The sequence below is a fragment of the Panicum virgatum genome, chromosome 6N, assembly GCF_016808335.1.
Source record: "Panicum virgatum strain AP13 chromosome 6N, P.virgatum_v5, whole genome shotgun sequence".
Lineage (NCBI taxonomy): Eukaryota > Viridiplantae > Streptophyta > Magnoliopsida > Poales > Poaceae > Panicum > Panicum virgatum.
The window spans coordinates 2,326,583-2,339,386 of NC_053150.1; the positions used below are offsets into that span (position 1 = coordinate 2,326,583).

Consider the following 12,804-nt stretch of genomic DNA (forward strand, 5'->3'; position numbering starts at 1 on the left):
GATCGTGTTGTGGTACCCCACTTGTGGGTAAAGTTGCACACCTCTGCAGAGTTAAGAATCTATTCGAATAGCCGTGTCCACGGTACTGGGCGAGCTACGGTGTTGTCACATAAGTAGTGTTTATTGTGGGATGGGTTGGCGTGAGTTGTTTTGGAAATGTGTCCGGCAGTTGTGCCGTGTGCTACGGTGGATGAGGAGTCCGGTAGCAGTCTAAAACTTGGATCCCGTGTGGATCAACCCTTTGTGTTACTCGGTATAAGAAAACTGGTTTTAGAAATGTTTTTTTTCAAATGAACCCCTGCATAAAATATTGCTTTCCGCAAATCAAACCCTAGCCTTATCCTTGATTTACCCTGTGCATTATATTCTGTTTATACCCCCTCCGTGGGTGTGGTTAGACTTGCTGAGTACGTTTGTACTCACCCCATTCTTTATTTTTACAGAAGAAGATCCAGACTTTGTACCCGACGACGTTGAGTAGGGGTACCGTCCTGCACCCAGCCTTGCCTGTGGATTAGGGTCACCCGCAGGAGATACCGCATGGCGCAAGACTCTGATGACCTTCTTTTTATATTTAATATCGTCGCGTGTGTGGATTGTAATCGTCGCCATAGTGGCGCTTCTCTGCTCACTACCGCGTAGAGTTGTACGGTAATGAATCATCTGATGTAATAAATATGTCATCAGCCTCCTGGGACTGATGTTTGTAACACATTTAAGTCTTCTCTCATGAGGGGACGCTTCAACCCGCTGCAGCAAAATTTTCTCCATATGCTACTGGAAGTTTAGGTTGCGGATGGGATAAAGAATCCACTGCGGACCGCCTTAGGGTCTGTTTGAGCTGAAGTTTTTTTTTGTTGGTATGAGCTAAAGTTGAATGCTAAATTTTAACACATATTAGCACTTATGTATATTATATATTAAATTTTTTGAGTTTTGACTAAAATTTTAATTCACCATATTAGCTAGCACTCCTATTTAGATGAGTTAGTGTTAAAATTAATTTAGCACTTGGATCCCCTAATCGGCTCATCTGCTCGGCAGGTTGCAGACGTGGCTTGGCATCCAACCGTTGGTCTCCTCCTCCCTACCGCGCCAGCCCGCTCCCTCTTCCTGCCGCTCGAATCCCCGAGCTCCCTATCCATTACCGCCATGGCCACTGCTGCCGCCTCGGCCTCCACCTACTGTTGCAACACCCTCCTCCACCTGCCTAGGCTGACCCATTTCCGTCGCATCTCCCCTCCTCTAACGCACCGCCCGGAGCTCTCCTTCGTCACCCGCCGAGCCGCGGCCGTCGAGTCCGGGAACGCCCGTTTCGGCCCGAGGGCGAGAGCGAGCTCGGGACCGCCACCGCCACCGCCACCGGTTTTCGAAACGGTGGAGGAGGAGAAGGAGGAGGAGGAGGAGCGTGGGTGGTCGGATGCGGAGGCGGAGTTCAGTGACGAGGTGGAGGACGAGCAGGAGTGGGCGGGCGGCAACGGCGTGGCGCGCCGGGAGGATTTGGGCGCAGACGCCGGCGAGGACCTGAGCGGCTGGACGCGGCAGTGGCCGCGCCCGCGGGAGCTCTTCGTGTGCAACCTCCCGCGCCGCTGCGACGTCGAGGACCTGCTCGTGCTCTTCGGGCCCCACGGCACCGTCCTCTCCGTAGAGGTACACTACCCACCTGCCGCAATGCCGCTTCCAACTCGCCTGCGCTCTGGTTGAGCGGATGCACATCCGATGTCTCGTGCTGCAGCACCTTAGTAAGTTAGTAGGAATCGGACCTCCCACGCCACTTGAACTTGTATTAGTAGCCCACCAAACAATGCAACAAAGGATTAGAATTTCTGAATGTTTGCTCTGAATACAAGTATGTTTACCCGGCAGGCCTGCAGAGATCAGTTGCTCTCTGGTTGTGCTAGGTACTGGAGTAGTTTACTAGCAACCGATCATCAGCGGTCTTGGAAAATGCATACACCCATTGTAATTGTACAAGTAGCTTGCCGCCATTGCCAAACAATGCATCAGCAAGGCTTAGAATTCAGTATATTTGTTCTGAATCAATTATGATTGGCTTGAATACTTTCTTCGGGCAAATATGGTGAATTTATTTTTTTCAGACGTCTAGAATCTCTACTGGTAGTTTACTAGTCTTACATCTACTGTACTCTGCAATTATCTAGATGAAGAACTATTCGATGAACAAATCAGGCAGAATTTAAACCTAAACCATGAACTTCGCATGGACATTATATTAGATGCTACTTTATAAATGTCTGGCCGACTGAACATGGAGCCGTTTAGCTAGATTTTTTAAATGGTGGCCAAGGTACACTGCAAGTAGAAACTGCATTTCATTTCATGCCTTCATTGAAATGATGTTGCTAAATCTTTTCTTGTGTATCGCAACTCTTACCAGGACTTTTAAATGTGCTTTGATGCTTACCCCGGCTTTTTATAACATGCAGGTTTCACGTGATGCTGAGACGGGAATTAGCCGAGGGACTGCTTTTATCACAATGCGTTCTCTAGCAGAAGCAAGAACAGCCATCAATGCTCTCGATGGATTTGTGAGTCACACTACACCACAGCTTCAGTTGCAGATTCTTCCCTGTTCTAAAATGGAGCTACTCCATTCTCGCATTGTCAACAAATGTATTTTTGTCGCACGTACCAATCCTTCTTCCTACGGCTACGGGTCATTAACTTGTACTTGCATGTGTTTCTCTCTTTCAGGACTTAGATGGGCGTGAAATATTTGTTAAACTAGCATCTGATGTCATTTCCAATAGGAAAAATGTCAACCTGACCCATATAACGCCCACAAAGGACCACATCTTCGAAAGCCCACACAAGATATATGTTGGCAACCTTGCCTGGTCTGTTCAGCCTCAAGACTTGAGAGAACTCTTTACCCAGTGTGGAACCGTTGTTAGTACAAGGTTGCTGACAGATCGCAAAGGAGGGAGAAACCGTGTGTATGGGTTCCTTTCGTTTTCTTCGGCTGAAGAGCTTGAGGCCGCATTAAAGCTTGACAAAACGGTAAGGCTCAAGTTTTGTGTTTCATTATTTATTTGAGTCGTTCCGGTAGGTTGCTTTTACAAGACAGCCATTATAAATTCCTTCCTGAAATTGCTCTGCAACTTTGGTTACATATATTAACCTAGCATACCTAGTGTTCTGAATAATAGAGGAAGTTCATATGAAATATGAAGGACTTGAGCCGATTCCCATGAACTTCAAACATTGAAACATGGCCCAAATATTTCCTACCAGTATCCTAGATAAAAGTTCGATTAATGTTTATTTGAGTTTAGCCCTACTTAGCAGCCCTAAGTTCCTATTTAACTCTGAACACCTGCTGCTGCTAGTCCTGTACTCTAGTCTTCTGCTTGTCATACCCAATAATATTGCTCCTGTGTTCACAAGCATCTTGGCTTATATAAACTCTTGCCTCCATAACAGGTTTTTTTCGGACGGGATATCGTCGTCAAGGAAGCTCATGTAGAGCGTCAGTCAGCTTAGTCGCCATAAGCCGCTGAGGGTTACACTTTAGAACTCCAGCATTTGTGTCTGTGGTTTATTGGCTAATTGGGTTTACGTTCCAGGCACAGGCCGCACAACTAACAAGCATGACCCCTTGTGTATGTATTGAGTCCTCTCTTCGTCAACAAAAAGAGAAGTGGTAGCGCAATTGAGTACGAGTGTGCGTCTGCTGTAACACCGGAATTGACAACTGATATTGTAGCCATAAGATATCCATAAGCATTAAGCACGCAAGTGATTCAAGTGTCCTCCTCAGTAACCTCTGTCTTAATATAGACAATCTTTTTTTTTTTTGAAAAACTAATATAGACAATCTTGTGTTGGGTTCTCCACTCACACATACAACACGATGTTTTGCATTTCAACCTCTACAAGTGGCACAGCAAGCAGACCACAGGATAACAGTTTTGTGAAGCCCCCGCCAACCACCATAGATCCCATGTGGCCATGTCCTCGCTTCGCTCCTAAGTAAGGATAATACATACTCAAAACATAAAGTACAAGGTGCAAATAATTATGTGATTCTAGTCGTGGTAAGCACTAAGCAGATGCAATGCTGTGGTGATTCCCACACAACCTGGCTGAAGCACATTATCAAAGATTCCGCTATTCAGGTCTACCCAAAACTCATCACCAACGTTGTCATCGCAATAATTGTAAACCCATTTAACGTCATACACCAGAATGTGATTATGTGAAATAACAAAGGCAGAGGCAACCACAGGATGGGCAAACCATGTAATGTAAATGATCAATGTAGCTGACAAAATCTGGATGCAGAGTAGCAAAAGTTAACAACAGGCAGATCTGTGGAACCAAAAAGGGTTTTAGACCATCCTCCGCAGGAGATTCATGATTTCTAGTAGGCTCTAAACTTCTAAAGCGGTATCCCAAGAATAGGGCCAGCTTCAAGCCGCTAGGAGTGTCTCTGATGCTGAGCTCCTCACTTAGGCCACCAGAGTGCTTGCGGTGGTGGACTCACTGCAGCAAAGCAAGAATTTGTGTCAGCTACATCATATCATCAGTATATAATACCGGAACAAAAATGTATGAGAACCACACATCACCCTTCGAGGTCAACAAAAATCAACACATAATCTTAAAAAATAACTGCAGGTAAATCAGCTCAAGTACTATGTATCCCTAAATTCAAGAGTCATTGTTTGATGTTATATTTGTTACACAGGTTCGATTTTAAATTTGTTATTACTGTGGTATCGAGGTAACAAAACAAAACAGTACAGACTAAAATGTGAATAATTTATATGCCCTATGGAATTGTGTCAGGTTGGCATGCTTCAGCAAGCTTCTGAACTATGGTGAAGTAGAGCCCGTAGATGCATTTCAACCAAGAATATTCTGAACTCAATCAAACTTCCTGAGCCCAGAGTTATTTCTCAACTAAAGAGTGAGCACAAGCCCAATCTACCCACTTCAGAATTACATGTGACACAGTGCAGCAAAGTGGCTCTACCATTCTGTAAAGGCAAGCTCAAGCAGTGCAGAATCTATATCATAATAGCATGTTTCTTTATCTTTAAGTAGCAAACAAGCAGTGGCTTCTGCACACAATCCAAAATACTCATCATGAAGAAAATGATAATACTGCAGGCTGCAGCTCCTATATAGTAATTGGCAGAAACACAGTTAATTTACCAAGGCACAGAACAATTATAAAGTCATCTAAACTAGCACCGCGTATATATGGAGCTAGATACTACTGACAAGAAACAATTGAAGGTATCATGGGCTCAAATGACTTACTACTTCCAGGTGGGCGGGAGCTTCTTGGTGCGCTTGTAGTAGCGAGCAAGACGGTGGATCCTGCTCTCCACAAGAATAAGCCTGAATTTGGAGTCCTTGTCCTTCCTGTTCCTCTCCAGATGCTTCCTAATCGCCACCGCCTTCTTGATGAGGAAGTACAGGTCCTCGGGGATTTCTGGTGCCAGACCTACACATGTCCATCGAAACACGAAGACACCACAAATCACAAAATACGAAACATGAATACACCATAAATCACAATATAGCAAGAGTAGATCGACCAATGGGGATCTAATTCTCACCATGGGCCTTAAGGATGCGGAGGATCTTGCTGCCGGTGACGCTCTTAACAAGGGGGATACCGTGCTGGTCACGGAGCAGGACGCCGATCTGCGACGGCATCTGACCCTTCTTCGCCGCCTTCGTGATCATCTCCTCCACCTACCAGGAGAACCAAAACACGCATTGACAAGCCAAATCAGCAATCCCACTAAGGCACTGATAACGGAAGCAGGCGACACCCGAATGGAATGGAATCGACAATGGAGGGAGAAGAGAAGTCTCTCACATCGGAGGCGGCAGTCTTGAGCCAGGTCGGCGGAGTCCTCTTGTACGGAAGCGCCGACGACGAGATACCCTTCCTGCGTCAGGGAGCCACGCAGCCGCCATTAGCACACAGATTCACTGGACTAGAGCAATAGCACCAAGCTATGAGGAAGGGAGGGATACCCGCGGCTGTGCATACGCCCCATGGCGGCTTTGGGGTGTTCAGTCGGGCGACGGCGGGCTGGTGCTCCGGCGGCGGCGGCGGCGCGGGAAGGGGAAAGCGGCGGAGCCTTTTACCTACATGCCATTATAAAAGTTTTTAATGACCTAAAGTTCCTCTACCGTTCATCGAAATTTTTTTTACCTACATACCACTGCTGTTAGTTTTTCCATTAAAATATAACTGAGATGCTTCCAACTGATTGTAAATAGACTCTTTTACCCTTCCTCTATCTTCTCTTCTCTAGTTGTTCCCCCTCTGTTCTCTATTCCATTCTCCACTGAAGTCTAACCCTAGATCGACCTCGGCACCTCCCTCTCGCGCAGCCGCTCGCGCGCGCAGGCCTGAGCGCGGGAGCGGGCGAGCCAGCGCGCCGGCCTGGGCGCGGGAGCTGGCGCGCGGAGGCCTGGGAGCTGGCACGCGCGGAGGGCTGGAGCGGTGCCTGGCTTGTGCGCAGGCGTGGGAGAGGGAGCTGCCGCGCGCGCAGGCCTGGCTGCAGTAGCGGGCGGGCCCCAGCGCGCGAAGGTGCTGCGTGGAGCGGGGGAGCGGGTGCCGCGGGAGCGTGGTCTGGCTGCGGGATCTGAGCGGGATGGCGGCCGAGCAACCGGATTGGCTTCCAGATGGGTGAGTTCTTGTTTGTGCTTTTAATTGCATAGCATCAGTGATACATGGTTTCTTTGTGCATCCTCCATTGTTGAAGTCAACAGCTGGTAGGAGAAGGCAAAACAGATACAAGGCAGCAGTAGAGGGTGGCAGCAAAGGAGCCAAGGGAAGTCATCAGTGTCCAATTTGTCAACATTATGGACATCGTTGGTGGAAATGTAAGGATGGTGACCCAAACGACATAGCTGCAATGCTTGTTGAAAGGTAACATTCGCTGAAAGGTAATATGGAAGCTAAAGTTTGTAACTATTTTTCCATGTTTGATGCATTACTAGTTGCTAACATTATTTGTTGTGCAGAGGTCCACCTAAAAAGAAGAAAAAGAAGGTGCCACCAGCCAGTACCGAGACTAGTATTGTGCTTGCAGCACCTGCACAAAAGATGGTCTTTCCTGTCGTACCGAGTGTTGCAGATCTATCAAAGAAAAGGAAGAACAAATCATCCTCAACAACTGGTGCGAAGAAACAAAAGAGAACTTCAGCTGCTGAGGCTAGTGACCCCTCTGTGAGGTAAGCTAATTTTCAGTTCTCTTTTTACCACTTCAATAGGTTTACTAATGTCTCTCCTTTATCAGGGGGTCTGCACAAGATTCAAATCAGCTAGATCTTTTGGCAATTACATATCCTTCTGGGCCAAGTGAGCAGCACATGGATGACAAGAGAACAAGTCAGCAGCAACACAAGAAGAAAAGGGCCATTAAAAAAAATTAACTCCAAACAAGTCTAGTCCAGCAACCCGCAGCAAGGTCCCTAGTTCTCCTTCTAGTCCGGCCATGGGAACCAGAAGCAAGAAAAAACTAAATCTTTGATGAGTTTGCATCTGTATGACATGCTTTTGTAATACTTGAATCTATGTTTAGAGTTCAGACTAGTAATGAGGTCAATATGGCCATCTTTTGTGTGCAAACTTGACATTTGATCAAGCTGACTATGCACGTTGATGATGTATTTGGACCTCTTTTATGTCTAATTCTGTTTACTTAAATACTAATTGTGGTTGTGTTGATTGTTCAATTTTTGCCTATCTTGCAATATTATATTTTGATTATATGATGCGGGTAATTTTTATGTGCGCATATACATGATTACTCCACGTACAACCTGGCAGAATTAACAGTGGTACACATGTAAAAACATGAAAATATGCTGCATTCTACAACTAGGGGCAAAATTGTCTTTTCCCATGCAAGTTAACTGCTGTTACAAGGAAAATTGACGGGAGTGGCACCTGGGTAAAAGAAACTTCCATGAAGGGTACATGGAACTTTCTAAAATTTGGATGGTATGTAGGTCATTGCAACAATTTATAATGGCACATAGGTAATTGCCTCAAAGCGGCGCGAGTGCGAGAAGAGGGGGACGGGTTAGGGTTTCGGGATGCTTACTAGTACTATTTGACAGAATTTTCATTTGGATCCTTAAAATGGTACTATTTGCAGATACGTGCTTACTGAAAAACTTTGTTGACAATTGGAAATGGAATTTGCAAAGGCAAAATAGCCATTTCCATCCCTCGGCTATCACATAAGGATCAAATTAGTCCCTCAACTTTGAACTGGACCAATTTTGTCTTTAAACTTCTATTTTCAGGTCAATCTTATCCATTATCCTAGGTGGCTGTCCACGTTGACATGTCATGTCATCCTTCGTCAATAGCAAAATATCCAAAGTCTTGCCAAAAGGATGCTAGCCCAGTTGGTTAGTCATTCCGGCGGCACCCCTCAGGTCCTGAGTTCGACTCCCCGTGGGAGCGAATTTCAGACTGAGGATAAAAAAATCTCCTCGCTGGCTCTGTGTGCCAAAGCACTGGTTGTGAGACGGCCCAGGTCGGCCTGAGGACCCTTACATGGCCCAGGCACAGTTCCCGGGGTTACGTCCCCCAATGTCAGGGCGGGGCCAGGGTTCGGAGATTTTCTCGGTCGGGGAAGCCGAGGCTTCTTCTTAAGTTAATATCGATGGGGCGGTCTTTCCCCACCCGGCCGAGTTTTTTTAAAAAATATCGTAAGTCTTGTTTGCATACCCTCTCTCCTTCATTTATTGTTAAGGTCACCATTTTCTCTAAAAATATGGTTTGCTTTTCAATTTACTCAATGTTAAACTGAGTGTGAGATGAGAGAATGAGGTGCATGGAGTTTAAGTGACCTTGTAATAGATGAAGGGAAAATATATGACATTTGGTTTGTGATGAGCCAGCAAAAAGGAAATGTTTAGGTTGATGTGGCACGGTGACATGGACGACCAACTAGGACGAGTTACGAGATTGACCCAAAAAATAGAAATTGGAGGACTGAATTGATCTAATTGGAAGTTAAGGGACTAACTTGACTCTCGACTCGACTAACAGTTGAGGGACGAATATGCCTATTTTGCCAAAAACTCAAGTAAGATAGATCTCTCGGCGACTCTAAATTCACTGGTGTTCTTCAACTCCTTTCATAAGCTCGTCCACAATGATTGCTAGATTCGCTAGCAGATTTATAGCTTATGCACAACAGTTCTCGGATCGTCCATGAAGGATCCACTAAGCACATAGACAACAACTCTCGTCCAATCCATGGTCGAGAAATGTGCTTGTCCATGTTGGAGTGGTAATTTTTCCATATTACACAATAAAGCTTTGGCCAAGCACGGTCAAGAGTGGATTGTGAATCTACTCGGTGGTGGTGTGTGAGGTCACTTTTCTTCTAGACCAAACGTGTGAGATTGAAAGAGTAGGTTAGATAAAAGACGAGGCCGCCGGCAATCCCTTGCCGAGCGGGGGTTTGTTAGGCGTCAACCGTCAACTCAATGGAGCGGAAGTCACTACTCTGGTGCAACAAGTCCTATGAACATGAGAATGATGTGCTAGTATTGTCTGGAGAGGTGCTTGCGGTGCATTTTCTGCATTAAGGTTGGATCCACAATGATGTTCAAGGCTCAATAATAACAAAAAAGGATGTAATACTAATACTGACAATATCAAAGCAGGGAAATGAGACGAACTGCCAGAAAAGCAGCATCACAGCAACACACGACTGGCAATGACTTAATGTGCCTCTCATACCCCAACTAACGAAGCGGCGAACGTAGCCATATTCTACCAGCAGTGAACCTGACATGCAAAGAAAGAAGAAAAGAGACAGCAGAGGAACCTAACAAGAGATTGAAATTGCAATGTGTGGATTATACTGTATGCTGAAGTGGTGGCTGGGCTACTCTTTTCTGAATCTAATTTGGAAGTAAACACTCGTCGATGTAACGCTGACCTAACAAGGTTTGACACATTCTGAAACTTTGTTCGCCGCTACACTTACACTCGTCATAACACGCTGACCAATGATGCCGATTCCAACACGCTAACGAGTTTCATAATTCATATGTCAAACACTGACACATATAGTTGTTTATTATGCAGAAACATTTCGAGGCTGGTTAAATACTGTGAATTGTCTCACGCTCTACTCCGTTTAACAATCAACCAGAACGAAATGGAGGATTCACGAGCAATGAATAGTAAACCACCATAACGATGCTAGCTGATGCGACAAAAAGGGGGCTATCTGGGACAAAACATGGATGCATGTTACGTTTAACAGACAGATTCGAGAAACCAAAAATGGTTTATGGGATTCTCCAAGTAAACATAGAAAAAGTTGAGGTTCCTTGTCCATCTAACCCGCTCCAGACTCATTAAGCATTACATAAATTCATATCTAGAACAAGGCAATCTCAAAGAAGCTAAAGACCACACCATCTGAAGAGATCACTTAAGCCACCAGAGTGCTGGCAGTGGTCGACTCACTGCACAAAAACAAGGAAACATCCATGATCAGCAATAAGAACAAGTCCACACATGGAGTCCAAGTAGAGAAAAAACAAATGCAATTCATAACATGTGGTCATGTGCTCTGCTAAAAAACAGTGATGAACCTTATACTAATTCATCAGAGAATATGGAACACCCCTGAAACATGGTATGCCTATGTTCATGAACATAAGTCACAAAGTTCCTGGGTCGAGGAACGGGGTCGAGGGTCGTCACTTTATAAAATTGTGGTACGAAGGGGGTATACCTCTGTGGAACGATAAATTATTATGTGGAACGTGACCCTGATTCATCCGGGTCGATATTTTCGGGTCGATGCGTCTTTAAAAAGACAAAAACTATATATGTGCTACTAATGAAGAAACTAATCTGCACAAGCATATAAGAAATGTATAAAAAGAGTACATTTAGACCATAGTACACGTACTCGGCTCATTATCTAACAAAAACCACACCCTTAACCTTCTTATCCCAATTAAATCTGCTAGTAATGGGGCTGCGACCCCTCCCAAACCGGGACGCGATCCAATCTTGAATGGGACATTGACCCTCTTTGACCCCGACCCTCGAATCGCAACGGCGTTCCCGGGTCGTGGGACGAGGCATCAACCCCGAATCCTGTGACTATATAATCATGAACACATAAGGTCCGTCAAGGCTATAAAACTTTGCTTCTGACAAGAAAAATTTTCAGCAGTTACATGTAAGCTAACATGAACTAGCTACAACTTGAATGGAGGTCTGAAAACAATAGCAGCCTCTCAAATTAACATAACTATAAAGGATTCATGATTTCAGAAACTACAAAGTTTACTAGTGAACATTACTTGTATCCAACGATACAGCATGATTTTTTTGCTAGAAATCAAAGCAGATTATCAATTGTAATCAAATTGTATTCGATCAATGTTGTAGCATTCTACATGAGTTGATATGTTATTGTACTAAGCAAACAGTAGACCAGATCTTCACCCACTAAACATGCCAAGCTAGCTTACATGAATTAAACATATTAAAATTGATCCAGCACTGCATATCATCGAACCGCATTCAATAAAACTTACAGATTCAACAAGCACTGAACATTTTCAGAGATACAGTTACGAGGCACATGAATGGGCTGGATTGACTTACTACTTCCAGGTGGGCGGGAGCTTCTTGGTGCGCTTGTAGTAACGGGCAAGGCGGTGGATCCTGCTCTCAACAAGAATGAGCCTGAATTTGGAGTCCTTGTCCTTCCTGTTCCTCTCCAGATGCTTCCTAATCGCCACCGCCTTCTTGATCAGGAAGTAAAGGTCCTCCGGGATCTCCGGCGCGAGCCCTACGATAGCGCATCCACTCATTAACAAACCGCGCGCAAACACTGACAACCAAACAAGAGCACATGTTACGGGTTCTCACCATGGGCCTTGAGGATGCGGAGAATCTTGCTACCAGTGACGCTCTTGACTAGCGGGATACCGTGCTGGTCACGGAGGAGGACGCCAATCTGCGACGGCATCTGGCCCTTCTTCGCGGCCTTGGTGATCATCTCCTCCACCTACCAGCCAACGAATCGCATCAAACACGGAAGGAAGCCAACGACGCCCGAATCGAATCGAGGAATGACAAGGGAAACCACTCACATCGGAGGCGGCAGTCTTGAGCCAGGTCGGGGGAGTCCTCTTGTACGGCAGCGCCGACGACGAGATACCCTTCCTGGGTCACGGAGCAGCACATCCGCCATGAGCGCTCAGACAGAATTCACAAAGCTAGAGAGCGATGCCACCACGGCCGAAGGGAGAGGGAGCGCGATGGCTCCACGAGCGGAGGGAGGGAGGGGGGCCTTACCCGCGGCTGTGCATACGCCCCATGGCGGCGGCTGGGGGTTTGTCTCCGGCGACGGCGGGGTGGGGTCTTGCGGCAGCAGCTGCGGCGGCGGCGGCGGCGCGAGGGCGAGAGGGGACGCGAGCGGCGTTAGGGGAGGCCTTAGGGTTTGGGGGAGCTACTTATAGTGAGTGGCGGCGCTGAGGGTTTCGCTTCTAGGGCTGCCCGGTTTGGGCTGGGCCTTATGATGGGCTCCGTTCGTTTACGCGGGATGTTTCGGCCCAGGGAGCGGCATTTAAGTTGCTGGAATTTCTCTGTTTTCAAGCCATCTTTGAAAATGTCTTTTGGCTTGTTTCAACTTTACGGTTGAAATTAATCTAAAAAAAACTTTACGATTGAAATTCATTCAACTATGAGATTATATTAGTACCAAAAAGTTATAGATTTTGGAATTTCTTTGTCATGACTGTTCGTTG

General features: G+C 45.9%; 3 protein-coding genes and 1 long non-coding RNA gene across 4 annotated transcripts; 2 read left to right on the top strand and 2 right to left on the bottom strand.

The window, feature by feature from the left end:
• Positions 1-1,081: 1,081 nt before the first annotated feature.
• Positions 1,082-3,780, top strand: LOC120677454 (28 kDa ribonucleoprotein, chloroplastic-like). Its single transcript, XM_039958610.1, has 4 exons — positions 1,082-1,650; positions 2,448-2,549; positions 2,716-3,021; positions 3,445-3,780. The coding sequence occupies exons 1-4, from the start codon at positions 1,153-1,155 to the stop codon at positions 3,502-3,504; spliced, it is 966 nt and encodes a 321-aa protein (XP_039814544.1). The 5' UTR covers positions 1,082-1,152; the 3' UTR covers positions 3,505-3,780.
• Positions 3,781-4,167: 387 nt separating this feature from the next.
• On the bottom strand, positions 4,168-6,164 carry LOC120677456 (40S ribosomal protein S13). Its single transcript, XM_039958612.1, has 5 exons — positions 6,019-6,164; positions 5,858-5,930; positions 5,592-5,730; positions 5,290-5,476; positions 4,168-4,506 (listed from the first exon to the last, which is right to left on the bottom strand). The coding sequence occupies exons 1-5, from the start codon at positions 6,039-6,041 to the stop codon at positions 4,473-4,475; spliced, it is 456 nt and encodes a 151-aa protein (XP_039814546.1). The 5' UTR covers positions 6,042-6,164; the 3' UTR covers positions 4,168-4,472.
• Positions 6,165-7,023: 859 nt separating this feature from the next.
• Positions 7,024-7,731, top strand: LOC120677457. Its single transcript, XR_005676332.1, has 2 exons — positions 7,024-7,227; positions 7,293-7,731. It is a non-coding gene; the product is annotated as an uncharacterized LOC120677457 (long non-coding RNA).
• A 2,522-nt stretch (positions 7,732-10,253) lies between these two features.
• LOC120677455 (40S ribosomal protein S13) lies at positions 10,254-12,498 on the bottom strand. Its single transcript, XM_039958611.1, has 5 exons — positions 12,353-12,498; positions 12,148-12,220; positions 11,924-12,062; positions 11,657-11,843; positions 10,254-10,497 (listed from the first exon to the last, which is right to left on the bottom strand). The coding sequence occupies exons 1-5, from the start codon at positions 12,373-12,375 to the stop codon at positions 10,464-10,466; spliced, it is 456 nt and encodes a 151-aa protein (XP_039814545.1). The 5' UTR covers positions 12,376-12,498; the 3' UTR covers positions 10,254-10,463.
• Positions 12,499-12,804: the final 306 nt, after the last annotated feature.

What these genes read in the sequence shown, in the direction of transcription:
- LOC120677455 (XM_039958611.1), bottom strand. Translation starts at nt 12,375, where the DNA reads ATGGGGCGTATGCACAGCCGCGG. An exon ending in TCAAGACTGCCGCCTCCGAT is followed by an intron (nt 12,063 to 12,147) that starts GTGAGTGGTTTC and finishes GTTGGCTGGTAG; the next exon opens with GTGGAGGAGATGATCACCAA. An exon ending in CTCCCGCCCACCTGGAAGTA is followed by an intron (nt 10,498 to 11,656) that starts GTAAGTCAATCC and finishes GTTTTTGTGCAG; the next exon opens with TGAGTCGACCACTGCCAGCA.
- LOC120677454 (XM_039958610.1), top strand. Translation starts at nt 1,153, where the DNA reads ATGGCCACTGCTGCCGCCTCGGCCTCCACCTACTGTTGCAACACCCTC. An exon ending in GCACCGTCCTCTCCGTAGAG is followed by an intron (nt 1,651 to 2,447) that starts GTACACTACCCA and finishes TATAACATGCAG; the next exon opens with GTTTCACGTGATGCTGAGAC. An exon ending in CATTAAAGCTTGACAAAACG is followed by an intron (nt 3,022 to 3,444) that starts GTAAGGCTCAAG and finishes CCTCCATAACAG; the next exon opens with GTTTTTTTCGGACGGGATAT.
- LOC120677456 (XM_039958612.1), bottom strand. Translation starts at nt 6,041, where the DNA reads ATGGGGCGTATGCACAGCCGCGG. An exon ending in TCAAGACTGCCGCCTCCGAT is followed by an intron (nt 5,731 to 5,857) that starts GTGAGAGACTTC and finishes TTCTCCTGGTAG; the next exon opens with GTGGAGGAGATGATCACGAA. An exon ending in CCGCATCCTTAAGGCCCATG is followed by an intron (nt 5,477 to 5,591) that starts GTGAGAATTAGA and finishes GGACATGTGTAG; the next exon opens with GTCTGGCACCAGAAATCCCC.